Source organism: Aspergillus alliaceus (genome assembly GCF_009176365.1).
Source record: "Aspergillus alliaceus strain CBS 536.65 unplaced genomic scaffold BDW43scaffold_49, whole genome shotgun sequence".
In the NCBI taxonomy this organism is placed as follows: Eukaryota; Fungi; Ascomycota; class Eurotiomycetes; order Eurotiales; family Aspergillaceae; genus Aspergillus; species Aspergillus alliaceus.
In genome coordinates this window covers 70,478-96,312 of record NW_022474732.1, presented here as the reverse complement: position 1 = coordinate 96,312, position 25,835 = coordinate 70,478, and the positions used below count along the sequence as shown (strand labels likewise).

The 25,835-nt window shown below is 48.0% G+C and overlaps 10 protein-coding genes across 10 annotated transcripts; 5 read left to right on the top strand and 5 right to left on the bottom strand.

The window, feature by feature from the left end:
• Nucleotides 1-35: 35 nt before the first annotated feature.
• Nucleotides 36-2,221, bottom strand: BDW43DRAFT_177361 (putative metallo-beta-lactamase domain protein). Its single transcript, XM_032038812.1, has 6 exons — nt 2,154-2,221; nt 1,676-2,106; nt 1,509-1,521; nt 1,084-1,443; nt 555-1,006; nt 36-305 (listed from the first exon to the last, which is right to left on the bottom strand). The coding sequence occupies exons 2-5, from the start codon at nt 1,757-1,759 to the stop codon at nt 585-587; spliced, it is 879 nt and encodes a 292-aa protein (XP_031896596.1). The 5' UTR covers nt 1,760-2,106; nt 2,154-2,221; the 3' UTR covers nt 36-305; nt 555-584.
• Nucleotides 2,027-2,649, bottom strand: BDW43DRAFT_177281 (uncharacterized protein). Its single transcript, XM_032038811.1, has one exon. The coding sequence runs from the start codon at nt 2,517-2,519 to the stop codon at nt 2,193-2,195; it is 327 nt and encodes a 108-aa protein (XP_031896595.1). The 5' UTR covers nt 2,520-2,649; the 3' UTR covers nt 2,027-2,192.
• Nucleotides 2,650-2,676: 27 nt separating this feature from the next.
• Nucleotides 2,677-5,518, bottom strand: acoA (aconitate hydratase ACO1; the record flags this gene model as incomplete). Its single annotated transcript, XM_032045323.1, has 5 exons — nt 2,677-4,286; nt 4,341-4,939; nt 5,051-5,070; nt 5,165-5,242; nt 5,483-5,518. 5 exons carry the CDS (start codon nt 5,516-5,518, stop codon nt 2,677-2,679), a joined length of 2,343 nt encoding a protein of 780 aa, XP_031896594.1.
• Nucleotides 5,519-6,728: 1,210 nt separating this feature from the next.
• On the top strand, nt 6,729-7,211 carry BDW43DRAFT_314613 (putative C2H2 finger domain protein; the record flags this gene model as incomplete). Its single annotated transcript, XM_032047850.1, has 3 exons — nt 6,729-6,769; nt 6,837-7,016; nt 7,097-7,211. The coding sequence occupies 3 exons, from the start codon at nt 6,729-6,731 to the stop codon at nt 7,209-7,211; spliced, it is 336 nt and encodes a 111-aa protein (XP_031896593.1).
• A 1,511-nt stretch (nt 7,212-8,722) lies between these two features.
• Nucleotides 8,723-11,649, top strand: BDW43DRAFT_302884 (DNA-dependent ATPase RAD54; the record flags this gene model as incomplete). Its single annotated transcript, XM_032045322.1, has 5 exons — nt 8,723-8,736; nt 9,075-9,732; nt 9,800-9,883; nt 9,933-10,056; nt 10,103-11,649. The coding sequence occupies 5 exons, from the start codon at nt 8,723-8,725 to the stop codon at nt 11,647-11,649; spliced, it is 2,427 nt and encodes an 808-aa protein (XP_031896592.1).
• A 454-nt stretch (nt 11,650-12,103) lies between these two features.
• Nucleotides 12,104-13,241, bottom strand: BDW43DRAFT_287504 (uncharacterized protein). The gene has a single exon (XM_032043167.1). It carries the CDS (start codon nt 13,044-13,046, stop codon nt 12,186-12,188), a length of 861 nt encoding a protein of 286 aa, XP_031896591.1. The 5' UTR covers nt 13,047-13,241; the 3' UTR covers nt 12,104-12,185.
• Nucleotides 13,242-15,058: 1,817 nt separating this feature from the next.
• BDW43DRAFT_321799 (uncharacterized protein) lies at nt 15,059-16,002 on the top strand (the record flags this gene model as incomplete). The annotated part of the gene is made up of 2 exons (XM_032049413.1): nt 15,059-15,238; nt 15,298-16,002. 2 exons carry the CDS (start codon nt 15,059-15,061, stop codon nt 16,000-16,002), a joined length of 885 nt encoding a protein of 294 aa, XP_031896590.1.
• A 475-nt stretch (nt 16,003-16,477) lies between these two features.
• On the top strand, nt 16,478-19,493 carry atm1 (ATP-binding cassette Fe/S cluster precursor transporter ATM1). The gene is made up of 7 exons (XM_032043166.1): nt 16,478-17,260; nt 17,322-17,381; nt 17,442-17,556; nt 17,611-17,879; nt 17,933-18,979; nt 19,039-19,255; nt 19,320-19,493. Exons 1-7 carry the CDS (start codon nt 16,904-16,906, stop codon nt 19,418-19,420), a joined length of 2,166 nt encoding a protein of 721 aa, XP_031896589.1. The 5' UTR covers nt 16,478-16,903; the 3' UTR covers nt 19,421-19,493.
• A 1,389-nt stretch (nt 19,494-20,882) lies between these two features.
• On the top strand, nt 20,883-21,195 carry BDW43DRAFT_314607 (uncharacterized protein; the record flags this gene model as incomplete). The annotated part of the gene is made up of 2 exons (XM_032047849.1): nt 20,883-20,910; nt 20,996-21,195. The coding sequence occupies 2 exons, from the start codon at nt 20,883-20,885 to the stop codon at nt 21,193-21,195; spliced, it is 228 nt and encodes a 75-aa protein (XP_031896588.1).
• A 650-nt stretch (nt 21,196-21,845) lies between these two features.
• Nucleotides 21,846-25,680, bottom strand: BDW43DRAFT_287487 (VAC14 family protein). The gene is made up of 10 exons (XM_032043165.1): nt 25,335-25,680; nt 25,113-25,275; nt 24,890-25,060; nt 24,094-24,787; nt 23,244-24,037; nt 23,081-23,185; nt 22,910-23,028; nt 22,780-22,859; nt 22,559-22,718; nt 21,846-22,495 (listed from the first exon to the last, which is right to left on the bottom strand). Exons 1-10 carry the CDS (start codon nt 25,400-25,402, stop codon nt 22,063-22,065), a joined length of 2,787 nt encoding a protein of 928 aa, XP_031896587.1. The 5' UTR covers nt 25,403-25,680; the 3' UTR covers nt 21,846-22,062.
• Nucleotides 25,681-25,835: the final 155 nt, after the last annotated feature.

The window sequence follows — 25,835 nt, the reverse complement described above, 5'->3', positions numbered from 1 at the left end:
GAATGCTGATGATGCCAACACTCTTTATGTTCCTTTGAGGGGTTTCCCCTCATGACTTTAAGTATTATACAAAACTCAACAGGAAATCGTATCTGTTTTCCAGCCTGGAAAATGTTTAGGCGCGCCGAGCCCACCTGTTGGTCGGATGACGATTTCGCAATGTAATGCCAACCCCTCAATGGTGGTTTCTTACCTTTCTTTTTCCTTAACGTCCAGTACACTCTTGTAGTGGCGTTATATAGCTCACACACACCAGGGCACTTCTGACAAGTCCAGGCAAGGCCGAAAGAAGGCTCATCCGCCGGCTTTTCCCTGCCGAAAAAATCAGACTTGTTCTAGTAGCACCCTCCATGTTTGTGCAGGAAAACCAGGATTGAATAGTAGAGGGTCTGGCCAACCCGACAGGCCTCTAATGATTTTTTTTTTTTTTAAAAAAAAAAATTCTCCCTATTGCTGTGTGGTGACCGTCCACTCTTTCTACTTCCAGGAATTCCAGACCACGTCATGAACAAACCCCCACAGTTGTATAGATGTCATTAGAAAGACGTGATTACTCTGTCACAAAGTGAGATAATGGAAGATGATTATAGCGCCGACTTCCCGGTTTCCAGTCTCCACTTTCCCGATTCCGTGTCATGAACTGTCCTACCCTCAGCTTCTAGTTTCATCAACACCTGCAGGACCCCACGCGATGCTGGTAGGTGAAGGCTTTCCGGAACATCATAGTATATCACTTTCACTATCTCAAGGGGGGTCCAATAGACCTTCCAGTCTGGGGATGGCTCGTCATCGTCGACGTCAAGTTTTCCATAGCGCAAAACGCGTATTATCTCGTCTTCTCGCTGTTGTCGATGCTTGATATATTCAGTAATCTTCGCCGGTGCGTTCTCAATCACCGCTCCATGGCCAGGATATCCGCGTCCCGAGACTCGGTCTTGCATCCGCTGTAGGCTAGACAGATACACCTTCAAATCCTCGAACACCGCAGTTCCATGACCCAGGACGTCTTAACAGGTTTTCACATCAGTTATACACGATCATATTACCATATGATACGGACTGGGAGAGAAGGGTGAGACCCACTATCACCGGTGAAGATGGCGTCTTCCTCCTCGAGCACAAATACCATATGATCAACTGCATGTCCCGGCGTATGGAACGCTTTTAATGTAGTCCCTTCAACGCTAAAGACCTGACCATCCTCGATATTACTTTGTCCTTCTGCTGGTTGGTTCTTGTAGATAGTGACTTGAGGACAAAGCTTGCGAAGGTCTGGGATGCCATTAATGTGATCATGATGCCAGTGCGTCAGGAGCGCTTTATGCACCGTTGCATTTTCTTCCGATAGGATCGCCTTCAGATTAGCAGCCCACGAAGGCTTCCCTTCACCTGTATCGATGAGAATCCGTTGAGGCCCTCGGCCAATCAGATACGTATTCGTTCCTGAGACATATCCAGGTCAGGTCTAGAGGCCGCGAACCGTATTGGATAAGGTGGAAGTGACTCACCCTGCAGTGTAAACTATATGCAGTGCCAAGTTAACATAGGTTCTTTGTTTCATCTAGTTTAACATAACGTGCATCAAGTCCCGAGAGACAATCTGAGGCATTTCTGATTCGTTGCCACCGGATAAGTCATCGAGCTGGGTGTTTTGAATGACACGGTCCGAACCCACCTTGCCAGGATTACCACCTAGGATCCTCACCACCGAGGCACTGAGTCTCTCCACCTCCGGCAGAGGAACGAGCGGAGTGGCCATAGTTGGGCACAAACGTTCCCCGGATCGATTCAAGCAGCAAAGGACGGTCTGGGGCTTATCTTTCAGGTATCCCTCGATCTGGATTCGTCGACAAACTTAGCTCGAGCTGCGAAGGGGAGAGTGTTGAAGGGTAATAATAGGTTTTAAATAGCGGCCCGACGGGAACGGTGAGTGGAAAAAAGAATTTGTGGGCTTGCAGCTACTACACCACGGTCAATAGAGGAGTTGTCCCCCAGCACCACAGCCCTGTTCCTGTGCTTCCAACGTTGCCTAGGATTCGCCGAGCACTTCTTATTTAACTTCAGTTGCCCATGCCGGATGAATCGGAAACGGGACTAGATAACGATCTGCCTACCTGTTAGGAGTGTTTTTGAGTTTTGAGCTGTCAACTGACCACGACTGAATTTAGGACGAGGATATAAGGACATTCATTCTATCTTGGATTTACTAGCCCATCTCTTTGATATAGTAAGTATACTTGATGCGGGGCTTCCGGTAACCTTAGGCCTCGGTTGAGCACGCGATTTAATCTTATGTCAGCGCAGTTGAAGTTTACTAGGCCAAGGTTTGAACAGAAAGGAAATATGGTATGATTTGCAGTCCCTAGCATACAGTAGATGATATAGGAAAAAATAAACACAAGACTATATTCATGTAGTCCACCCAAACTCAAAGGGGCCCAGTAAAATGTAGAGACAACAAAACAGGTCGTTAAATTTTGAAACTCGACTCCGCAATATCCCATCGTAGAAAACACCATTAGCAATCACCCTCAGAACTGCCACTCATCGACAACGCGCCAAACCTTTTGGTAAGGCGCTAAGCTGGCATGTTTCCCGAGTGTCGAGAAACATATACAGTATAATTTACAAACGGATCAATGTAATCCCAACGCCAAAGGTACAGCTGTTGGACATTTAGTTGGCACTGTTGCGAGCCATGGTGTTGAGGGCAGATCCATCCTTGAACCATTCAATCTGAGACTCGTTGAAGGTGTGGTTAAGCTGGATGTCGAAGGCGTTACCGCCATCCTTGGGGTGGACGCGAAGGGTCATGGGCTTGCCGACCTCAAGCTGGGTGCAGAGCAAGTCAACCTTATCCTCGGGCTTGATCTTGTCGTAGTCGGCAGGATCGGCGAAGGTCAGAGGAAGCATACCCTGCTTCTTAAGGTTGGTCTCATGGATACGGGCAAAGCTGCGAGTGATGATAGCAAGACCCCCAAGGTGTCTAGGCTCCAGAGCAGCGTGCTCACGAGAGCTACCCTCGCCATAGTTCCAGTCACCAATGACAACCCACTTAACGCCACGAGCCTTGTAGTCACGGGCAGTAGCAGGGACGGCATCGTATTCGCCAGTGAAAGCATTCTTGACCTTGTTGGCCTCACCGTTCTCGGCGTTGACGGCACCAATGAGCATGTTGTTGGAGATGTTGTCAAGGTGGCCACGGTACTTCAACCATGGGCCAGCCATGGAGATGTGGTCAGTGGTGGTCTTGCCCTGGCATTTGATCAGGATAGGAATGTTAGTGGCATCCTTGCCATCCCAAGCCTGGAATCCCTGGAGAACCTGGAGACGGTCACTGGTGGGAGAGACAGCGACGCTGACGGTAGAACGGTCCGCAGGAGGGGCCTGGTAGGTGTTACGGCCGGGGTCGTAGCCACGAGCAGGGAGACCCTCGCCGGAAGGAGCCTTGAGCTTGAAGTCCTTGCCATCCTTGTCCTTCACGGTATCGGTGAGAGGGTTGAACTTGAGGGTACCGGCAACAGTCATGGCAACAACGAGGTCGGGAGAGGCAACGAACGCGTGGGTAGCGGGGTTGGCATCGTTACGGCCAGTGAAGTTACGGTTGTAAGAAGAGATGATGGAGTTGGGCTCACCCTTCTTCACATCCTTACGATCCCACTGTCCAATGCAAGGACCGCAGGCGTTAGCAAGGATGACACCACCGTACTCCTCAAGGGTCTGCAGCTGACCATCACGCTCGATAGTAGCCCGGATCTGCTCAGAACCAGGGGTAATGGTGAAGAGAGACTTGGACTTCACTCCATGGTCAAGGGCATCCCGAGCGATAGAAGCGGCACGGGACATGTCCTCGTACGAGGAGTTGGTGCAAGAGCCAATAAGACCGACCTTGAGCTCCTCAGGCCACTTGTTGGCCTCGACAGCCTCCTTGAACTTGGAGATAGGGGTAGCAAGATCGGGAGTGAAGGGACCGTTGATGTGAGGCTCAAGCTCAGACAGGTTGATCTCGATCAGCTGGTCGTACTCGGCACCCTCGTCCTCGCGGAGCTCCTTGGCGTAGGACCGGGAGAAGTCACCGATATGCTGACGCTTAGTAGCCTTGAGGTAGTCGTACATGCGGTCGTTGAAGGGGAAAAGAGAGGTGGTAGCACCGATTTCAGCACCCATGTTACAGATGGTGCCCATACCAGTGCAAGAAAGAGAGTCGACACCAGGCCCGTGATATTCGATGATAGCACCGGTACCACCCTTGACGGTAAGCAGGCCAGCGACCTTAAGGATGATATCTAGACACAATCAATAAGCGGCTTCTTTGTCCTTGAGCGAATCGTAGCACTTACCCTTAGGAGTAGCCCATCCGGACAGCTCACCGGTGAGCTTGACACCGATGACCTTAGGAGCCTTAAGTTCCCAAGGGAGACCAGCCATCACATCGACGGCATCAGCACCACCGACACCAATGGCAGCCATAGCAAGACCACCACCATTAGGAGTGTGAGAGTCGGTACCGATCATCAGACCACCGGGGAAAGCGTAGTTCTCCAGGACGATCTGGTGGATGATACCAGAGCCGGGCTTCCAGAAACCAATGTTGTACTTGGCAGTAGCCGAGGCAAGGAAGTCATAAACTTCCTTGTTGATCTCGTTGGCACGAGCCAAATCCTTCTCACCTCCAATCTGAGCCTCAATCAAATGATCACAGTGAACGGTGGTAGGAGTAGCGACAGATGGCATTCCAGCCGACATGAACTGAAGGATAGCCATCTGGGCGGTGGCATCCTGGCAAGCAACACGGTCGGGGCGTAGCTTCAGGTAGGAAACACCACGCTCGATATCCTGGCCGTGAGGGTCGTCGAGATGGGAGTACAAAATCTTCTCGGCGTAAGTGAGAGGACGGCTCAGTCGACGACGAACAACGTCCAAGTTCTCGGACATCTTCCTAAATAATTGGTGAACATGTTAGCAATTACGTCAATTAAGTAGAGTAGTGCGTAATTTGTTGTTCATCTAGGAAGAAGCTTCTGGTATGAAAGCAAAGGTGTTGTCATACTTATAGTTGATGTAGTTGCCCTATGAAAGATATCGTTAGCACACTGTTTGCTGTATAGGGTAGGACCCGTCCCTCCCGAAACAACCGGGAGTACAGAATCTTTCCACCACTCACTTTTTCCACATTGGACATCTCGACCTTCTTGTCGAGAGGAGAATCGCTGACGGTGGCAAAACCCCGAGTCCCGAGGAGCTATGAAGCACGTTAGTATTCAATCCTTCTTCCTAGTGGCATAATGGCCCCAGTTTCTCGCAGAGCATCTAGGCAAGGACGAGGAGATGGCTTACGAGGCGGGACTTAGGGGCCTGTAGATAAAAGATCATGTTAGTACAGTGCGATCTAAGTAAAAGCCAGCTGAGATACCCAGCATCAAATTGTAGATGATGCAGGTACCTCGACACTGGGCAGACCAAGATATCCAGGACGACTTACCAGCGCACCCATGCGCGCGAGCCTTGTGGTGATCATGTTGGAAGCTCTCTATGTGAGGTGAGCAAGATCGCAACACATCCAAGAGGAGCTAGCTTCAACAGGTAGAAGAGGCAGAAGTAGAGTGGAGAGTAAAAAGAAAGAGAGAGAAAAAAAGAAGGTCAGAAGTCAAAGGGAAAATGGTGCAGATAAAAAGGAAGCTCTGGTGTTTTTCAAAGTGGGAACGAAGTCTTGCTTTACTACTGAACCGGCGAAGATGACCCGTAACCGCTCGTGACAATACAGGAGCCCATACGCATTCGGGACACCTAGTACCAACCTAAGCATGCGACCGGACACAAGGAAGGGGCTGGGCAATCCGCGATTGCCCCCCTTTCTCTACTATGTTTCGGCTGACCTTCAAGCCTCCCTATTACAGGACCCATAATATCATTAATCGGCGACATAGAGTTTCTCATTGATTCGAAAAGCGCTTTCTCTCAGTGGCCTTTGTACCTTCCATGTGGCTTTTGATAGAACTGCTTTACCTCTTCCACTGTTACCCGTGCCCGGTTACATGGTAATAATACAAGCGTGCCCAGTGGACCAGCGCATGTGAGCGGAGATTGTGATAAACCAATCATGGATGAGTGATTACATCAAATTCGAGCTCCAGCACACCGGAATACATCATAGATACAACTTTCGCACAGCGAGACAATCCAACAGTTGTGAACAGCGACTACTCGGATAATGATGGATATACACATAATGTGGCAAAGTACAAACATTTTCTAACCCTTTACTGTAAGATTCGGATGATACAGACTGACTTCACACAAGAAGATCTGTGTTACTAAAGTAACTTGATTGGGTCTCCTTTCAGTTGTATTATTTCTCCTAAAACGCAACTGGGCAATGTTGTTCCGGAGTAAACGTGCCGGGAAAAATGGAAACGTCATAAATTACAAGCTGCGAAAGATGGACGTAACATCGACCCTAAGCCTGCTGACAGAGCCGAGCCAGAGCCGAGGCCTACCGATGGTCATCCATCCCGCGGACCGGTGCCAAGACCGCAGGCCTTTGGCCAATGACAAGCGACATGTTTCACTAAATTCTTTCTCGCGCACAAAGGCGGAATTTTCTGAGAAAGTTGACCCGCTCTCGCAACAACTAGAGCTTTAGCATCGTTCCGTATATCGGTGATAAGACTTTGCGACTACAGAAAAAAAAGTGCCTGCAGGCTAGTTTTGGCAATTAGATATCCAAGATGGGCGCTCTCAGAAGAATTAAGACAAAGCGCAGGACGAGGTACTGCATCTCTCAGTTATTGTCTAGTAATATCCGAAAAATCTTCTGACTCGAGCGATATCTGCAGGGATTACGATCAGGTCCGAGCTGATATCGATTCCCCCAAACACCTTTCGCAGTACAAAGCCACCAAGGACCCGGAGGATCTGCCAGGGCTCGGAAAGCACTACTGCGTTGAGTGCTCAAAATGGTTTGAAAGCGAACACAACTTAGTTGCTCATACGAAGGGCAAAAACCACAAGCGGAGGTCAGTCAACGCCCTGCAGGTTTCGGCGCAAACATCTACAAGCAATCAGAAGCTGACTCGATATCAACTTATACATCCAGAATCCGTCTCCTACGCGAAGAACCTCATACGCAAAAGGTCGCTGAAGCTGCTGTTGGTTTGGGTATTGATCACGGTGTACGCTCGGAAGAACCCGTCGTCGACATGGAGGATTAAGACTCTACGATTATTGCGCGAATCATGAGCATCTGCGGCTATTCGGGAACAATAGCCAATGTGAAGAGGATATTTGCATGTCTCTTTGACAGGATAAATGAGAAGCAAGGGACAAAAAGTTCATCCTTCCAAGGTTGAAGTTGTCTTGAGGACAATGCTATTGGTTGCGCGCAGCACAAGACCCTTCGCCCAATCAGCGATCGGCACAGTCACATAAAACACGTGAAGCCACATGCGCCGAAAACCGCCAGAGTTTTGGCGCCCGATTGACCGAGTACGGTGATTCCGTTGTTGCGGTGACCCGACCGGAATCGCCGTTTCTCGGAGGTTTGTGTATTGGCCCCACTATATCGGCCGCTACTCAATTAGGGTGAATATTACTTACAAGTCACAATACATGGAAACAACTTAGTTTTCTGTAGATGATCTATGTCCCTATTCTATGAAATTTGTGCATGTGTTTGATTCCAGGGGTTGTTAAGGTATCTCATAAGCCATTCGTAGCTTGCCCACTGTTTCGCAGGTTGATTGATCAGCATTTGCGGCCTTGATCGGTAAATCTTCATGAGAAAACATACCTGGACAGCGTTCACTATGAATGCCCTGATACTGCAGACTGCTAAACCGCGATAGAAGGCCTTCAGCCCTTCCGTCCGATAGGTCGCCTTAGCAAGCTGGAAGCTGCTCAGAATTCGTCTATCGTTTTGAGGCCGCATCAGTGGCTGGCTTTCGGGGCATGTCCCGAGTGCCTGCGCCTGCAACCTGGTCTTGATCATATCCAGTGGGTATACCGAGGCCCATGTAGCGACTCCGGCAACACCACCGCAAAGAAGTACTTTCATTGCAATGTTCTGTGTATCATCGTCCTTAGAAGCTAAGAGACGTTTGCAATATTCGTATGTCCAAAAACTGTGCCAAATTAGTTAAATAGTGTGCTATCAATAGAACTTGCGGGGGAAATCCGGGGAAGCATTGTGCATACTAAAATCCATAGCCAATAGAGTCTCGAGCACAGGTTATGCCACCTCCGAAATAAAATCCTCTCCAACCGAGGGTCCTGACAATATCTTTGGCGACGGTCCAGGAAGATACTCTGGGGCGTGTATCAAGCTGCGCTCGGCATTTGATAAACTCCGTCGGAGACGACACAGTCCAGCTAGCCACCCCGCCTGCAGCACCGGCAAGCCATAATTTATACAGTGAGATACCCTGAGGGTCTGTGGGGTCTGTCACAGAATCATCCAAGAGCATCAATGACCGATTATATGCAACGAAAAGGATAGCATTTAAGGCTCCATATCCGAGAATTGGAGCCGCAGCACCTAGTATGTGGGTAAGTTGATATGTTCAATCATGAAACCTTCACGGCGGCCGGCAAACCTCGCACGAGGGAGCTGGCGCTCTCGAAGCGGCCCAGATGCTGGTGCGGGACTGTTGCAGCTGCATCTGCAGCACGACTTGCTTGTAATCGAACTTTGATAAGGTCCAGAGGGTTTCCGATGATGATCCCAATGGCCCCGCTAAGGTAGCCAGCCCAAAAGTCTGAGGACATGAGATCAGATTTCAACCTCTGAACCGTAGTCGTTAATGACAAAATTGCTCCATGGTACTCCTTCTGATCTCAGTCCGCGGGGTAGTCCCGATATCAGCACGTGATGACGTGATGCTTTGGTGTTCAGGCAAACCACAAGGCAACGCGCCAAGAGGTGGCAACGCGTTCCCGACGACTTGTGACATTTGACTAGACATCAGCCCACCTATTAGTGCGTGTACCAGAAGGGCAATCTGTATAATACCGCCATCATTCATGTAAGGAAATGATCCATTCAATCGTATCATACTTTAACTCACTAATTCCTGAAGGTATCGACCACGAACGAGTGCAAAAGAGAATGGCGGCCTTCAGACCCCGTCGTCCAAACCTATTGATCGTCTGTCCAAGCCGTTTAGATGCCCTGGATCTGCTACACCCACACGAACATCGGATAAACCAGCGAGAAAACGAAGAAAAGTGAATTATGCCGGGGCTGATGAGTCTGTGGATGATAACAGTGAAAAACCATACACCAACGAGGATCGTCTAGCACTCGCCACTAGAGATGTGAATAGATTCCCTGTATTCAAACCAAAAGATAAAGAGGCGGCATTCAGACAACAATTCAAGATACCATTGATCAACAAGACTGGCGACAGCTACAATGGCTCTAGATCGGCACCAACGCTGGGGATGAGACAAGGTGCTACATTCGTTGTGAAGCCTCTGCACGATCCTAGTGGAGAATTTGCAATAGTGCTGTATGATCCGACTGTTGATGACGTCGATGAGAATACTGAAGCAGAGTCATTAGAAGATGGGAAAACGGAAGAGCAGCAGCCCAAGTTAGATGCCCCCCTTGTGCACAAGAGCTTAGCGGATATACTTGGCCTCAAGAAGGAGGTTGAGTCTCGTCCCAAGGTCCCGGTTGTGATAGATCCGAGGTTGGCAAAGGTCCTACGCCCGCACCAAATCGAAGGTGTAAAGGTAACACGATCATCTCAATGCGTGCTACTATCCCTGCGGTGTTAAACTAATGAGGACTTTTTGCTAGTTTTTGTATCGTTGTACAACCGGTATGATCGATAAGAACGCGCATGGCTGTATAATGGCGGATGGAATGGGTCTGGGGAAAACGGTAGGATTAATAGTCCTCTATAGCAAGAGCCACGACTGACCGGTGATAGCTACAATGCATCTCATTGATGTGGACACTGCTCAAACAGTCTCCAGAGGCAGGAAAGACGCTTATTCAAAAATGTATCATTGCCTGCCCCTCAAGTTTGGTTGGCAACTGGGCCAATGAGCTTGGTAAGTAACGCACAATATTGTCATCTGCATTTACTAACTGCCACAGTGAAATGGCTGGGCAAAGATGCCATCATTCCCTTTGCTGTGGATGGCAAAGCTTCTAAGGCGGAGCTCACATCTCAGATCAAGCAATGGGCGATCGCTTCGGGTCGCGCCGTTGTTCGGCCTGTGCTTATTGTATCCTACGAAACGCTCAGGATGTATGTCGAGACATTGAAGGATAATCCAATTGGGCTACTTCTATGCGATGAAGGCCATCGACTCAAGAACAAGGACAGCTTAACATGGACTGCACTTAATAGTCTGAATGTGCAACGTCGTGTTATCTTATCTGGGACTCCTATCCAAAACGATCTTTCTGAATATTTCGCCTTGCTCAACTTTGCCAACCCAGATTTACTAGGGTCCCAGAATGAATTTCGGAAAAGGTTCGAGCTGCCCATTCTCAGGGGTAGAGATGCTGCAGGAACAGACGAAGACAAGAAGAAAGGCGATGAACGTTTAGCTGAACTCTCGACCATCGTCAACAAGTTCATTATCCGCCGAACAAACGACATACTGACGAAGTATTTGCCAGTCAAGTACGAGCACGTTGTTTTTTGCAACATGTCTCAGTTTCAGCTTGGATTATATAACCATTTCATTCAGAGCCCAGAGATTAGGAGCTTGCTCAAGGGCAAGGGCAGTCAGCCTCTCAAGGCAATTGGCCTTTTGAAAAAGCTTTGTAATCACCCAGACCTTCTCAACCTTTCCACAGATCTTCCCGGGTGCGAATACACTTTCCCAGAGGACTACGTGCCGCCCGAGGCAAGAGGGCGTGACCGCGATATCAAATCTTGGTATTCGGGGAAAATGATGGTTTTGGACCGAATGCTAGCACGCATACGTCAAGATACAAACGACAAGATTGTGCTTATTAGCAATTATACACAAACACTTGATCTGTTCGAGAAGCTATGCAGGTCAAGGGGGTATGGCTCATTGAGACTGGACGGCACCATGAACGTGAATAAGCGATCAAAGCTAGTCGACAAGTTTAACAATCCAGATGGGGAAGAATTTGTGTTTCTTCTCAGCAGCAAGGCTGGAGGCTGCGGTCTGAATCTGATAGGCGCGAATCGCCTTGTGCTGTTCGACCCAGATTGGAATCCAGCTGCTGACCAACAAGCATTAGCACGAGTTTGGCGTGACGGTCAGAAGAAAGATTGTTTCGTTTATCGTTTCATCGCGACTGGTTCCATCGAAGAGAAAATTTTCCAACGTCAGTCTCATAAGCAATCACTCTCCTCATGTGTCGTGGACTCAGCGGAGGATGTTGAGCGGCATTTTTCTTTGGAATCTTTGCGTGAGCTATTCCAATTCAAACCGGAAACTCGAAGTGATACCCATGACACTTTTAAATGCAAGAGATGCAGACCCGATGGGACACAGTTTATCAAGGCGCAAGCTATGTTGTACGGCGACACCAGTACCTGGAATCACTTTGTTAATGATGGCGAAAAGGGTGCCCTCAGCAAGATCCAGGACCTGCTGATACGCCAGGAAACCGGGGAGACAGATGTTTCCGCGGTATTCCAGTACATAAGCCACTAACCTATAGTCACTATTCATGTATTGCACCGTCTAGATGTTCGAGGCGGTGATTGTTATGACAAGTATGGTTTTGGATCAATTTGGACTTTTGGTGCAATCGGGCGATATTGATAACAACATTGGTATATTATGTATTATGTTTTCTTTCTTTTGTCCGTCAATACGATCTTCCCTGCGCATATTTTAATGCGAATTTCTGTACCAAAGAATATTCATCCATGAGCGAGATATAGTCAGCTAGTACTGGTCTCAGCGCCATTGTACCTTGCATCAATTGTGCTCATGTATGGTACTATCAGCGACCTTCTTAAGAACTCGAGTTTACACTAATTTTGTTTCCAATGTTATTAGTGCTCATGTGAGTACTTCCGGTGGGTCTTTTGAGCGCAGATAATTTGTCATCCACCTTTTTTAACGTACATTCTAAAAAGAGCATCCATATATACATGCACGGCTTCAAATTAGATTTCTGTCAATACAACACTGCCTATCTGCCGTTATGACGTAAATTGATAAAGCTCAATAGATTCCCGGGATCAAGGAATACTTGACCCGAGCCTTGATAGCTTTGTACTCCTCACCATACTATCATGTATAATGTTAGCAGCTATCATATCGCATGCGAGCTTGATCTTCCAGGGCGAACTCACTCTCTGCTCCAAATACCGATCCAAGACAGGAACGCCACGGAACGCAAAGTCATAGAAGAAAAATGAGAATGTGAAAAACCCCCAAGGCAAACCGCCGGCAACCAACGCGTACGCCGCTCGCCAGATAGTGTATCCACCATAGTTGATATTGGTTGCCAATGAGAAGAGCCCTCCTCCATAGGGCTTCCCTTTGTTCACTGGATCCTTCTTGAACGCGCTGCGCTGGAACTCGGAAATAATTTCGGTAAGGATGCCAAGGGTATATGCTGCGAGTCCCAGCGATACCAGAGGAGACGACGACAGAAGGCTGATCAGGCCGCTCGGTGATCCGGATACTGGACTGGTCAATGCCCAGAGCGATAGGATTGTGTTGAGTGAGTTGAATGTTGTGTTAAACGCTGCGATTACCGCGGCAGAACTCACGTCCATCTCTTGCTCCGAGACTAGAAGGATGTGCGCGATTTGTTTCAGACTGCTGCCGAGAGCCAAAAGCCAGACTACGCTGGAATATGGACCCAGTCCGGGAAGAAGTGTTGTCAGTTCCCAAGTCTGGTTGGAGCTAGCAACTAGCGACGATGTAGCGACATGTCCCCCAAGCGATTCTATGAGACGAGCTGCCCAGCCACGACGAAAGAGGGCGTATTGCCATAGAATGTCCGCCGCTCGCAAACCAACGAAGATAGATTTTCCAACGGGAGAGGGGCCCTTTTTCCGGGAGACATTGTCGCGAAGCCCTCGAGGGGTCATGTTTGAGACTGGTGTGGTTACCTCGGGGACTTGTCAAAAAGATGTGCAAGAGCTAGCTATTATGTGGTAAGTAACTTCTGAACCCTCACGAGTGGCCAGCAATCAAAACCGAGCCTCCTTCTCTTTAGAGTCATTCGATTTGAGCCATTGGTACTTATATTATTCGCCATCATTGTTTGGTTCCACGACCTGCGAGTTTTTTTCGTTATTACTAAGGTTGAGTTGTGTTCGGTATCAGAATCAAGGCCGAAAACCGAAAAGAGGCCCGTGATGATAAATCCCAAGTCATGAATACTGGAACTCACTAGCCCTACTGCACATCCACTTAAATTCCATGCCCAAGAATCTCAGTGCTTCGGCCACCCAGATAGTAGTAGAGCTAACCCTGGTTCTAGCATGCTTTCAACGTTGGTGTACGTTAAGTTTCAAGATGGAAAGTTACATGCTACACGTTTGTTACTAGCTGTCTCACTCTATCAGTCATGTTTCAATTTAGAAATTGACTTAGCCGATAAAATTGTTTGAGGTAGTGGTTTACGGTGGACTGGGTCGAAGCTGCGGTCAAAATTTAAGTCCCTTATAACCACGCTCGACAGTCAGAGATAAAAATCTCTCCAGCACACCCAACTCTAGGTTCATTTTATAGTCTTAAGAATAAATTATAGATATAGCACATTACTTACTATATGCCATTTGTTTTTCTTAAATTTACTGTAAGTTAGTATAAATTTTTAGGGAATATTAGTGTCTCGTGGAATTAACAGTTCTCGAATTATCAATTAATCCAGCTCTGATCTTACTTGTATTCAGCGTGCTCAAAAACAAGATGTATCGGTTTATTTTATACGACAAGGTAGTAATAGAGCCTCGGAATCGAACTAGTCAATAATCCGAGATATCTACCTATAATATAGAATGTGGTTTTAGCCTAAAATAATTTTGAGCGAAAAGTTCGATTCAGTCCGCCGTAGAGAACCTGCTCAGCGTCCGTTCTCAACAAATATATTGCTAGTCTGCCTTCTAGCAAGAAAGAGTCAGGAATCGAGCTTTAAAGCCCTTTTCTGATCTAGTCCGGAGAGGCCCGACGAGATTTGGAATCAAGAGCTATCTATAGCCGTAAGAGACTATTGCGAATAAGTTGCAAGGAGCACCCTAACAAAAAGGAACGAAAGAAGGAAAGGAAAAAAGAGAAGAACACGATTCCCCGAACCCTATTCCAGCCTATAGACTGAAACACTAAAGCAGAAAAGGAAAGTCGGCAGTGCCTCAATCGATTCAAGCTGAAGAAAATCTGTAAAGTGTGATTGAACCATATGGCTAAAGGAATTTAATCCGACTTCGAATATCCATGCATGCAGCATAATCATCGGATGTGTCTCATTGCTTTTGCAGAACACATATGTTCCCCACATGCCTCTGATACAGTATTCAGCGCCCGGCGTAAAACCTGCTCAGCTCCAAATCATCCACATGAAGAGTCCAATAGCAACTATAGAGACTTATTCCACGTCGTTACCTGCTTTGAAGAACTTGATGGGCTGTATATCGGCTGCCGAGATCGTTCCTCATGTGGACTGACCATTCCACTGATCTTCATATAGTATGGGGACATTAACCTCAGCTGGTAATAGGACCCAACGAGTCCAACAGCCAAATGGAATACATTGTGGAGGAAAACATGAGCTGGCGCCTTCTCCCCAAGCATTCTCAACGAATAACAAGTACGGGCTTGCGTGGGGCGATCCATTAATCCAGCAGATACCATGCAAGGGATGGAGAAAAGGTGCGTCTGGTGGCTCGTATCTCTGATGCGCTACAAGTTCCATCCATGTCAGGCTGCCTCGTACTGGTCCACCTGATATTGTAACATTCCAGACCCAATTGTTGTTTCACAGCCACTAGCTCCTGACCACCTTGTCCATAGCTAGATAGCGCATATAAATCCCTTTCATATCCAAGATGTGCAGAGGTCCTTTGGGAAATCCAAGGGTCAGACCATCGATATGTTTACCATGCGCTCCCTAGCCTTAGTAGCAGCTTCATATCTCCCTGCAATTCTCGCAGCGGCAGCTCCTCCCAACCTCACCTTTGATCAACTCTGGAAGTTAGAAACCAACATCTGGGATAACTTCCTTTACCCAGCTAACTTGAAGCAAATCAATGCCACCGATAAGTCCGTTTTTGCCGAGGATGTACGTCCAATACCCTATCCCTAAAGCCCCTACCTGTACATAGACACCAACAGGAACAGGTCCAAGGACGCGTCGACATCACACGCACCTTTCCGGGTCGAGAACTAAACAATGAGTACATCTTCGGCCTTTTCTCGCAGCCAGACTCCCTCAGTTTGACCGGTATTCCGATTGCCTACAACATTACCCAGTTTGTCGCCAACCAGAACATGGCCTCAGCTACGACAGTGATTATCTTCAATGCGACTTCATTTGATGTGCTTATCCCACTTACTGTTGACTCGTGGATGGCCTTCAATGAAGACGGGAAAGTCATCCAGTACGATGCCACGTTCCGGTGGTTCGAATGGCTCGTCCAGACGCTGCTCGAGGCTGCGGGGAATAAGTTCCAGCTGACGGATCCCGTTGAGATCCAGAGCAAATTGGCTCAGCTGTTGGCGGATGCTATCTGCGAGACGAGCGACAAGTATTGTACGGGTGACAATAAGCAGTATGACAGCAAGGAGCAATGTAGGCAGTTCTTGACAGAGCAGACGAGGTTCGGGAAGCCGTTTGAGCTGGGGCGGAATACGTTGCTTTGCCGGGAGGTACATAAGCATATGGTGCAGTATCGACCAACGGAGCATTGCCCACACATCGGACCAAGTGGAGGAGATATGTGTGTGGATGACAAGTCCTACATGGAGACCGTCACGGAGGCATACTTCCCCCAGTCGTGGATTGCCTATGGATATGGAGATGATAATATGTGGGTTAAGCAGTAGGGTGTTGAATATGTGATAGATATCATGTTTTCTGGCTACGAATATATTGAACAGTCAGTGGGGTTTGTTGTTTCCTACCGCTGTGCACTAATGTCTTTTGAGTATTCTGAGTATTCCCACAAGCAGGCCAATATACTCCATAGTTTATAGGTATAGAATAGGGTCATTGGTGATAGTTTCCTTAGATTGTTTTCAGACCGGAAACAATGTAAAATTCAACTATTTCGTGAATTATTTGCGCTGTTACTTACGTCCGTCTATTACTTTTCTTCTTGACTACAAATTATTACTATGGTAAGTTCTATTGTTGATCATTTTGTAGTTATTTTTGCCATTTTGCTCACTTTGAAAGATGTACAAAGGTGTTGTAGACCTGTCGAGGGCATTTCTGGGCACCAAGTAGTGTACAGGCAAGGAGAACTTATTAACGATATTTTTCTGGCTCCTGGAAGAAGTGTTGCACCAAAAATGTCGCATCTCGCGTTATTGAATTAAATTGGCGTTTCGTCGAGTAATGTAATTACCGCGAGTCGGTAAGATTAAATACCATGAAATACTACCTTGGGGGTTGCGATTGCGACAGATCCGCGGCAACTGGTGCTATTTCAGAAGTTGATATCGTCACTTGCCTGGCTTCATTGACTAACCTTGGTGAAGCCTATCATTCTTTTCTCTTTGCCAGACAAATACTTATTATCCCACCAATCTCTCGTGCCTCGCAAGAGAGGCAAGCAGTTCCTCGGAATATCGAGCTGTGAAGTCATAATTTACGTCCGAACCTTTTCCTCCGAACCCGGCGGTCCTCACGAGACAACGAGCTCCGCAGCAGCTCCGCAATGTTCATTGAATAAAGGCAGAGTTATCGCGTTCTCCCGGTCGCTGCGAAATCCATACCACCACAATGCTGCCCAGGGCAGCCCGACCGCCCTGCCTCCGTGTCTCCAGGCACTTCGTACATCGCGGTCCCGCAGTCCCGCGCTCGACGCCCCGAATAGCTGCATGGCATGGCATTCCGCTGAGAGTATTCTCGACGGGAAAAGGCTCGCTGAGCAAAAATGTCGCTTCAGAGCCTACCTCACCACCAAAGACGCCGAGCGCCAGTTCCCCGCTTACCCCTCAATCGCCAGACCAGAAAGCGAAGAATGCCGCGGGCACGCCGAAGAGAGGTCTTCTTAGCGAAGCGACGGTGGGAAAGAAGGAGCAAAGGAAGGCAGATTGGGCAATTATGAAGGAAATGGCCAAGTATCTCTGGCCTAAGGTGAGGACTGGTGTGGCCGCTGTGGATCGGAGATCGTTTGGTATTAATTGGGAGACGATAGGATGACTGGGGTACGAAGCTTCGCGTCGGAACTGCCCTGTCATTATTAATTGGAGCAAAGGTTGGTGAATACTTTACACTTGCTGTAATTTCTGCAATTGGTGCTTACTGTATACCCCAGGTTCTGAATGTGGAAGTGCCATTCTACTTTAAGAGCATTGTCGACTCGATGAACGTGGACTTTGCCGCCGTTGGCGGCACAGCCTATACAGTTGCGGGCTCTATGATCATAGCTTGTAAGGGAAGCATGCTCCGATAAGGCAGTCACCGTGTCTAACTGCACTCTTCAGATGGTGCTACTAGGATTGGTGCTACCCTTTTTCAAGAACTACGAAACGCCGTTTTCGCTAGTGTTGCCCAGAAGGCGATCCGCAGAGTTGCGCGAAATGTATTTGAGCATTTGTTACGACTGGATCTCAATTTTCACCTTAGCAGGCAGACCGGTGGTCTGACCCGGGCAATTGATCGCGGAACGAAAGGCATCAGCTTCCTGTTGACCTCAATGGTCTTCCACGTGGTTCCCACTGCCCTGGAGATATCTCTTGTGTGTGGAATATTGGTACGGAATAAATATTTCTCGTATAGATATGGCTTGTGCTAACAAATTGACAGACATACCAATATGGCGCACAATTTGCTGCGATCACGGCTACGACCATGGTAGCGTACACTGCGTTCACAATAACAACTACTGCATGGAGAACCAAGTTCCGGAAACAGGCCAATGCGGCGGATAACCGCGGTGCTACCGTAGCCGTGGATTCCTTAATCAACTACGAGGCGGTTAAGTACTTTAACAATGAGAAATATGAGGTTGCACGATATGATAAGGCGCTCAAAGCATATGAAGATGCCTCTATCAAGGTAACGACATCGTTGGCTTTCCTAAACTCTGGTCAGAATATGATTTTCTCAAGTGCGCTTGCCGCTATGATGTACCTCGCAGCAAATGGAGTCGCCACTGGATCAATGACAGTTGGAGATCTGGTTATGGTCAATCAGCTCGTCTTCCAGCTCTCAGTGCCTCTGAACTTCCTCGGCTCTGTGTACCGTGAGTTGCGCCAGTCTTTACTGGACATGGAGACATTGTTCAACCTGCAGAAGCTCAATGTAAACATCAAGGAAAGACCGGATGCGAAACCTCTGGAGCTTCGCCGCGGAGGCGAAATCAAATTCGAGAACGTGACTTTTGGCTATCACCCGGACCGCCCTATTCTCAAGAATGCAAACTTTACGATTCCTGCTGGCCAGAAGTTTGCTATCGTGGGACCCAGTGGCTGCGGCAAATCAACCATCCTGAGACTACTCTTCCGGTACTATGATGTTCAAGAGGGTCGGATACTAGTAGATGGACAGGACGTGCGGGATGTAACTCTCGAAAGCTTACGAAAGGCGATTGGTGTTGTGCCTCAAGATACACCTCTATTCAATGACACCATCGCACATAACATTCGCTACGGAAGAATGGATGCTAGTGATGGGGAGGTCCGCAAGGCTGCGCAACGGGCGCATATCCACGAGCTGATCGAGAAGTTGCCCGAAGGATATAAGACCGCTGTTGGTGAACGGGGAATGATGATTTCCGGGGGTGAAAAGCAACGGTTGGCGATCTCACGACTGATATTGAAAGACCCGGAACTCTTGTTCTTTGACGAAGCTGTAAGTCCTTTTCGAGGATACTATCCTATACATAGTGACTAACTGACTGGCCACCACAGACCTCGGCCCTCGACACATACACAGAGCAGGCATTGCTACAAAACATTAACAGCATCCTCAAGGACAAGGCGCGCACAAGCGTCTTCGTGGCTCATCGACTGCGAACGATCTATGACAGCGACCAAATCCTTGTGCTGAAGGAGGGTCGTGTAGCAGAGATGGGGTCGCACCGTGAACTTCTTGAGCTCGGTGGCATTTATGCTGAACTTTGGAACGGTAAGGGAATAACCATTAGCCTCAGCTGAGGGTCAATTGAACCAAGAGCTAACATATCGTACAGCCCAAGAAACGTCCCTCGCGCAAGGCGTAGAGGGTGAACGCAGTGCGGAAAGCGAGGAAGATGCTGAACAGGATACGGTGCCAGAATCTAGACAGAAGTGAACTACTTTGAGACCTTGGCTCGTAAAATGGACAATTGCTGGTTCATTTTGGCATAAATTTAGCTGAACTTCGATAGACTATCTTTCCGAATGAGCATTTGAAGCTATTCTAAAATCTCCCGTACTTGGTATCCCGGAAGTTAGACCACACAACGAACTTCAGAATTCCTATTGCGGGCAATTATCAAAGCTGCTTTTCGGTTCGGTAGTTCTGCGGACGTCGTTCGTGGGAAAAACCATGGGTAAGGGTAATTATGTGGGGTCCAAAGACAGTGCCGAACCAGCGATGCGGCACGCAATTCGATGGCCCAACCTGGTGCTGTACCAAGTGCTCCATCGTTGAAAGTGCATGGTCCGAAGGAACCCGGAAGAACCGGGGCATATTCCAGGATTGAGCAAGCTCGGACTGCTCCGATGGAGAGTGATAGATTACCAAGGGACTAGAACGCGTTCAGGGGCATCAAAGTGAGTCTAGCGAATTTAATACGCGATAGTAATCCCGTTAGTGTGGAATTTAATATCAGATCAGAGGCGATGATTTGATGCTTCGGGCCAACTGGCGGCCCGAGAACGGGACCGACCCCTGGCTAGAGCGGAAAGGGTTTAGTGAGTAACCCCATCCCACGTTTTGTGTTGCCCCTCTCACTTGTCAAGGACGTACGACCACTCTTTCTAGACTCGCCCGTCGACTTTCCCCCGTCTTTCCTTTCTTCCCTTCTTTTTTCCCTCACAGAGACGATCCTTTCTTTGCTTTCCCCCCCCGAACCGTTCATCATTTTTTCGCTTTTCCCACTTTCTTTGTCTCTTCCGTGCACATAGCTTTCGGTGGCTTATTGGACCACCACGTCATTCGTCAATTTACCCACATTCCTTCAGCCATCACTCTTGCCGCTACACCAACTATCCATTCTGAACCACTCATTATTACATTACTATTGGCTGCTATATCATATTCGACCGACTGGTCTCTCACCTACTGCTTGCCCCCAGAATTGTTGAATCCGGTCGTTCGTCTCCCAAGTCCTTCTTTCTTTTTCTTTTCTTTTTCTTTTCTTTTTCTTCATCTCTTCTCCCTCCCCTTCCGGCAATTGATCTAAGCCTCAAGGCCTTGGTATCTGATACTTCATACCACTTTCTTCCTATCCCAGTTCCACCACGTAAGTCATTGTTGCGTGTCATTCGGTTGTCCTTTTGTTTCTACTCGCTAATTCACCCTGGAGACGTCTGTAGCGAACCAATTAGCTCTTATCTACAATCGTCCGTTACCGCTTCCATTGTTTCCTTCCCAGGCCAGCGCTTAGCTTCATTCGAGCCGTTGCAATTCTTGATTTGCACCAATTGAAACATCTCACGTATCCATCCAGAAGGCAATTCACTTGACGCTTTAACTGGACGTTTCTAAGTACTTGTGGGTACTCAAGGAGTCGGAAGTCTGTCTTGTTAACAGTCGTCAAACTTACGCAATGGGTCTTATCGAAAAGTTGCAAGCAAGTATGTCTCCTGCACAATTCCGATTTCGAGCTTGCAGAGAGGAATTGGTTCAACTGTTCACATCGCTAATCGTTATTCTGCTTAGAAATCGAGCTCTATCGGTTAGAGCAGCGGTATGCTCGTCGCAAACACCGCAGCACATTCTCGGGTGTTCAGTACGTCGACGGTGAGTATGTGTACACCAATGGGTCGAGCTCGCCAGGGACAGTCTCCAAGCACTCCACAGGTAGCTACTGGAAAACACCTACCTGGACTGTATCGTCCAGCGATTCCCGTTGCCGGTGACGAAATCAATTAACTCGGCGTTTTTCTGCTCTTCCTTTTGACTGTATATCCTCGGCATTACGTCTCATGTGGAGGATGTGACGACACTTCCGACCGTTATATGTCCCTCTTTTCCATTTACGGTTGAGAAATGAACGAAACAAAAAGTTCGGATTTTCTTTATCTGAAGAAGTGGACAGGGCCTATTTCTTTCCAAGATAAAAGCAACCCTTGTTTATTTTCGGCATGATCCGATTTACCTTGCATGCTTTCACCATGCAAGCAACCTGTTCCCCGAAGGACAGGCATGCGTTTCCATTTCTCAGCCTACCTGACGTCATCTGTACTTTGGCATTTGTTTGGTATTACCGGAGTCTTTGGGTTTTCCACACAGTTTTGGCTTGCACGATCCATGTGCTTTTTTCTTTTTGGGTCTATCTCCTTCGACCCTGACATACCTAACTTTTGGTTTCGGCAAAGCAATGCCAGAACTAAAAGGAATAGCGCCATGGTAGATTTTCCTTGATTCCTTTATACGTTTTCTGAACTTGAGCGAGTTTTGATTACTGACTTGGCTGACTCCCCTTCTCATTAAATATTTGATTCTTCAACTGTACATACATTCTATCCACACTTCTTCAGAAATTCAAGACAAGATGCAATGACCATTTAGCCATAGACCTAGGAGGGGTTTTGCGCAACGAAGTTAGGCTTGGACGCTAAAACGCGATTGATACGACAAACAAGCGGCCGCAAATCTTTCTGGAGGAACGCTTAGAACAGTACACGATAACAGACGAAAAACCCTCCGTGTAACTAGGCTCACGCACGTACCGATACTTCATAAACCCACCGGCTTCAGCTCTCTAAAAGAAAGAACAGGCCCCATCACCGTTTCGACTTCCTACTCCCAATACCCAGACGCCCAAGATTAGGAAGACTAGATTTGTGTCTATGCGCACCGCCGAGGATAGACCCTCCTTTCTGGTTCCCCCCATCAGCAGGACTCCTTCGTCCCTCGGGACCAAGCCCACTCGGGCCCAGCCCCGTCCGTGGTGTATCAGGAAGATTTGCCCGTTCCTTATTTCGAGCCTGGTCTGCAGCGGAAAGGGCAGCGGCCAGCGAATGATTCTGGAACCCGGTGATACCTTCGGTGTCGAAGGGACGCTGGTTTGCACGTTGGGCTCGGCGCGCTTTCTCCTGGACGGCTTTGAATTTGTCAAGAAGTTCGACCCAACGGATGGCGTTTTCTTCCCGTTTGAGGCGGCTGCCTGTGGAGCGGTCGTAGGTGCTCGATCCGGAGGTTGAGACCATAGTGGACCTGATGGTGTATATCAGTACAAGGTTTCCTGGCTCTGGGTTTCGTAGGCCTTGGAGTACTTACAGTCGGGGTCCAGTATGGAGAAGACCGATGTTGCTCACGCTGTTCAAACGGTTCTTCAGAGCTGCGAAGGCAGAGCTCTGTGGTAAGAGCATGAGGACGCCGTAGAGGCATTTATAGAGATATGGGTAGCTTTCTGGTTCAAGCAATTGGAGTCGAAGGTCTATCGACAAATTTAGGATTCATCCCAGGCGGTTGAAAGGGCGGCGAATGAAACAGCTTACAAGTAAAGACGGGCGACTCCAACAGCTGGACCAGCTTGTCGATTTGAATTAACATATTGACAGTCATTTCGAGCTCAGCACTGAGGTTTGGTTAGGACTCTTTTGCAAGCATAAATAGGCTCATACTGACAAGACTTGGAGAAGGTTGTAGGCTTGCTCATATGCCTGCGCGAGCAAACACAGGGAAAATGTAGAGACAGCATTGTGACACCAAGACCTGAATAGAGCCACAAAGAACATCTGGCCCTCCTATACAAACTGTTAGCTATATAAAACGTGAGCTGAAGTGGGCGTGTTTTACTCTAGAATCCAGGTTCCGTAGCCGTTTTCGCAGTCCGGAGAGCTCGGGCGCAGTAATCAGGTTATTATTCAGGTTCTGAACCATTATACTGGCGAACTCGATGTCCTGATATAACAAAAAGAAATCAATAACCTCATCAGCGCTTAAGGTGAAGAAAACTGACCTCCTCCTTTTCCAGACAATCGGCTAGGGTCCGGTATATACGCTCTGGGCTCAAATTCATACAGAGTTGACGAATGATGAGGTTTCCGCGAACCTCTAGTAAATGCCTATCGGTGGAAAACAGTTGAAGTAGGTTTACCATGAACGACTTGAAATAGCTATCTTCACTATTCCTCGAAATTTGTGATAGGAGCTGGAGATCCTTGGTCACGACGGCCTCCGCTGGATCGGACAGTGTCTTCAGCAGAGCAGGAAACGTTCCATCGTTGAATGCCACCACCTTTTTGGGAGCCTTCCGGTGCAACATTATCAGCCAAGAGAGAGCTGCTACTCTTGTAGCTTCGTTCTCATTCAGGAACTGCAAAGTCAGCGAGTTGACTGCCGCGGCATAATCAAGGTCGGCAGGTGGCACTGGTGTGGATGTAATACTACTTCGAGGTGTTAGGTCTTGTGTGAACTCCTGCACGGATTGCTTCCTGGAGCCATTTGTTGATGCATCCGTGGACTTAGTATTCGGTACAGAATCTCTCCTCTCACTCTCTTTGCTGGGTGTGGGTATTATCTTCGAAGATGATGATTGTCGTGTCTCATCGGATGTGTCTTCGGATAAAGATACAATATACTCCAGCAACGATGTGTTAACTCGATTTGCGGCCTGCCGCACTTGGTCTGAGCCACTGGACATCGCTGGAAGTACTTGGGTCAGAAGTCGTGGAACGAATGGCAATATGTCTTCGGGGCTTATTTCGAAGAAGTTGTCGATCCATCGTAGCGCTGTCAACTGCATCTCTTCCTCTGCTCTAGCGGTAAGTTGAAAGCCATTAGATAAAATTATTCACGGCATTTCTTACCAAAAGACGTGTCGACAAATCCCACTAAGATGTCTAATATCTTGGGATAATCTATCTGGACATCTTGTCCTGGTATCCAATCTCCGTCAGCGTGCAAGACCTCCTCATCAATAGCGGAGCCTGATTCAGAATCTTCTACAGCAACGTCATCTGTTCCGGTTTCGGTCTCGGTTTCGACGGCAACCGTCTGGTCCGTAGTTGTGCTAATGCTGTCGCTCGTAGCTGACTGCCTATTGTCGCTTCCTTGGCCTTTCCGGCTCTCTTCGATGCCTTTCTTGAGACGAGCGATGCGCTTGATTTCCAATAAGAACCTGTCAAGCAGATTTTGAGTGGCAATATTCACGTCTCTGTTAGGGTCACCAAGGAATTTAATTAACCCTCCCTGGAATTCTGGTAAGTATGAGACAAGCTCAAGGTCTGGTATCGTGTCCAACAAAGTCAACCATGACACAAGAAACATCCGAGTAAATGGGCTGATAACATGTATCCGCTCTTTAAGTAATGGTATAAACTTTGGAAGAGAAAATGCCGTTGGAAGGTCAGGGTCTTCCAAAGCTTCCGGGTCTGCCTCTTGTTTCTCGGAAAGCTGCAAGACTGAGACATAAGAGGCAGCTGATTCCGACACGATGTCTTTAACAAGCCTATCGAGGAGTTCTGCGCCATTTTTTACCGAAAGCTCAGAATCGGATGCCAACTAAAACCTTATATTAGTCGAGAAACAGACGATAAAAGAGATCAGAGTGAGGAAAGAGGGGAGGGGGGAATATAAAACTAATATGCAAACTCAGCCACTTACTTTACTCAACGCATCAAAAATCTCATTAAAGAACAGTAATATTTCCCCCTTAGCAACTTTGGCAATGTTATACATGCTCTCACAAGCGTAGTACCTGACTCGTGCATCTTGGTCGGAGAAGCAAGCTAGCACCGGCGGCACAATTTCCTTGAGATAAGGGGCAACACCTTCCTAGTAACCCATCATCAGCAACAGCGGGCGCTGTATGCCTGGTTATACTCACAGATCCAAGCGCTATTGAGGCCGCGGCCAACCCGATCAACCCACCATTTCGCGCATGAGGTTGATGTACTGCGTAGGCGTAGTCATGACAGAGCTGGTCGACGATCCTTTGAATATCTTCATGTGCGCCTTTGAAAACGGCATCGCGAACGACTTTCTCGAGTCTGCAGTTTGATTTCCGTCAGCACGGATAGCTTTGCAGTGAAACCCTCATTGTTCTTACTCCAAAGCACCCTGTTTCCTCCGATCATAGAGCTTATCATTCAGCAAGCGCTGAATCGAGGATTCCATCGCTTCAGAACCGCATCCAGTGCAGGATTGTTACGTCACACAGTTCACTAGACGATGATGAAGGTCATGATGGAAAAGCGACGTCTGGCCGGGCGGTGGGTCAAGAGCTAATAATTAGTTGTAGCTATTCGGGGCCATGGGCCTTAGGACAAGTTCACTTGTTGAAAGTTCCACGGAAAAGAAAAAATCAAGTATGAATGAGTGACAAACGTCAACTCGTTGAGATCACCAGTATCCTATCAAATGTGGGGATTGAGTTGTAGTAAAAAACAAAAAAAGATGTGTTGGCAGCCAGAATTACATAAATGATGCCTTAAAGCGGGAAAATGCGCGGTGACGTAAGGCCGATTTTACTGGATAAATCCCAATCTTGCCGCTAACCCCAGTTGATCCATCGTCCTCAGGCTCCAAGGCCATCATCAACGCTTTCCCC

Coding starts and splice junctions, on each gene's coding strand:
- BDW43DRAFT_177361 (XM_032038812.1), bottom strand. CDS start 1,759: ATGGCCACTCCGCTCGTTCCTCTGCCGGAGGTGGAGAGACTCAGTGCC. Junction 1,007..1,083: donor CGCCATCTTCACCGGTGATA/GTGGGTCTCACC, acceptor AAACCTGTTAAG/ACGTCCTGGGTCATGGAACT.
- BDW43DRAFT_177281 (XM_032038811.1), bottom strand. CDS start 2,519: ATGGTGTTTTCTACGATGGGATATTGCGGAGTCGAGTTTCAAAATTTA.
- BDW43DRAFT_287504 (XM_032043167.1), bottom strand. CDS start 13,046: ATGACCCCTCGAGGGCTTCGCGACAATGTCTCCCGGAAAAAGGGCCCC.
- atm1 (XM_032043166.1), top strand. CDS start 16,904: ATGCTGCCCAGGGCAGCCCGACCGCCCTGCCTCCGTGTCTCCAGGCAC. Junction 17,261..17,321: donor CCAAGTATCTCTGGCCTAAG/GTGAGGACTGGT, acceptor GGGAGACGATAG/GATGACTGGGGTACGAAGCT. Junction 19,256..19,319: donor TTATGCTGAACTTTGGAACG/GTAAGGGAATAA, acceptor CATATCGTACAG/CCCAAGAAACGTCCCTCGCG.
- BDW43DRAFT_287487 (XM_032043165.1), bottom strand. CDS start 25,402: ATGGAATCCTCGATTCAGCGCTTGCTGAATGATAAGCTCTATGATCGG. Junction 23,186..23,243: donor ATTGTCTGGAAAAGGAGGAG/GTCAGTTTTCTT, acceptor TTGTTATATCAG/GACATCGAGTTCGCCAGTAT. Junction 22,860..22,909: donor TACAACCTTCTCCAAGTCTT/GTCAGTATGAGC, acceptor ACCAAACCTCAG/TGCTGAGCTCGAAATGACTG.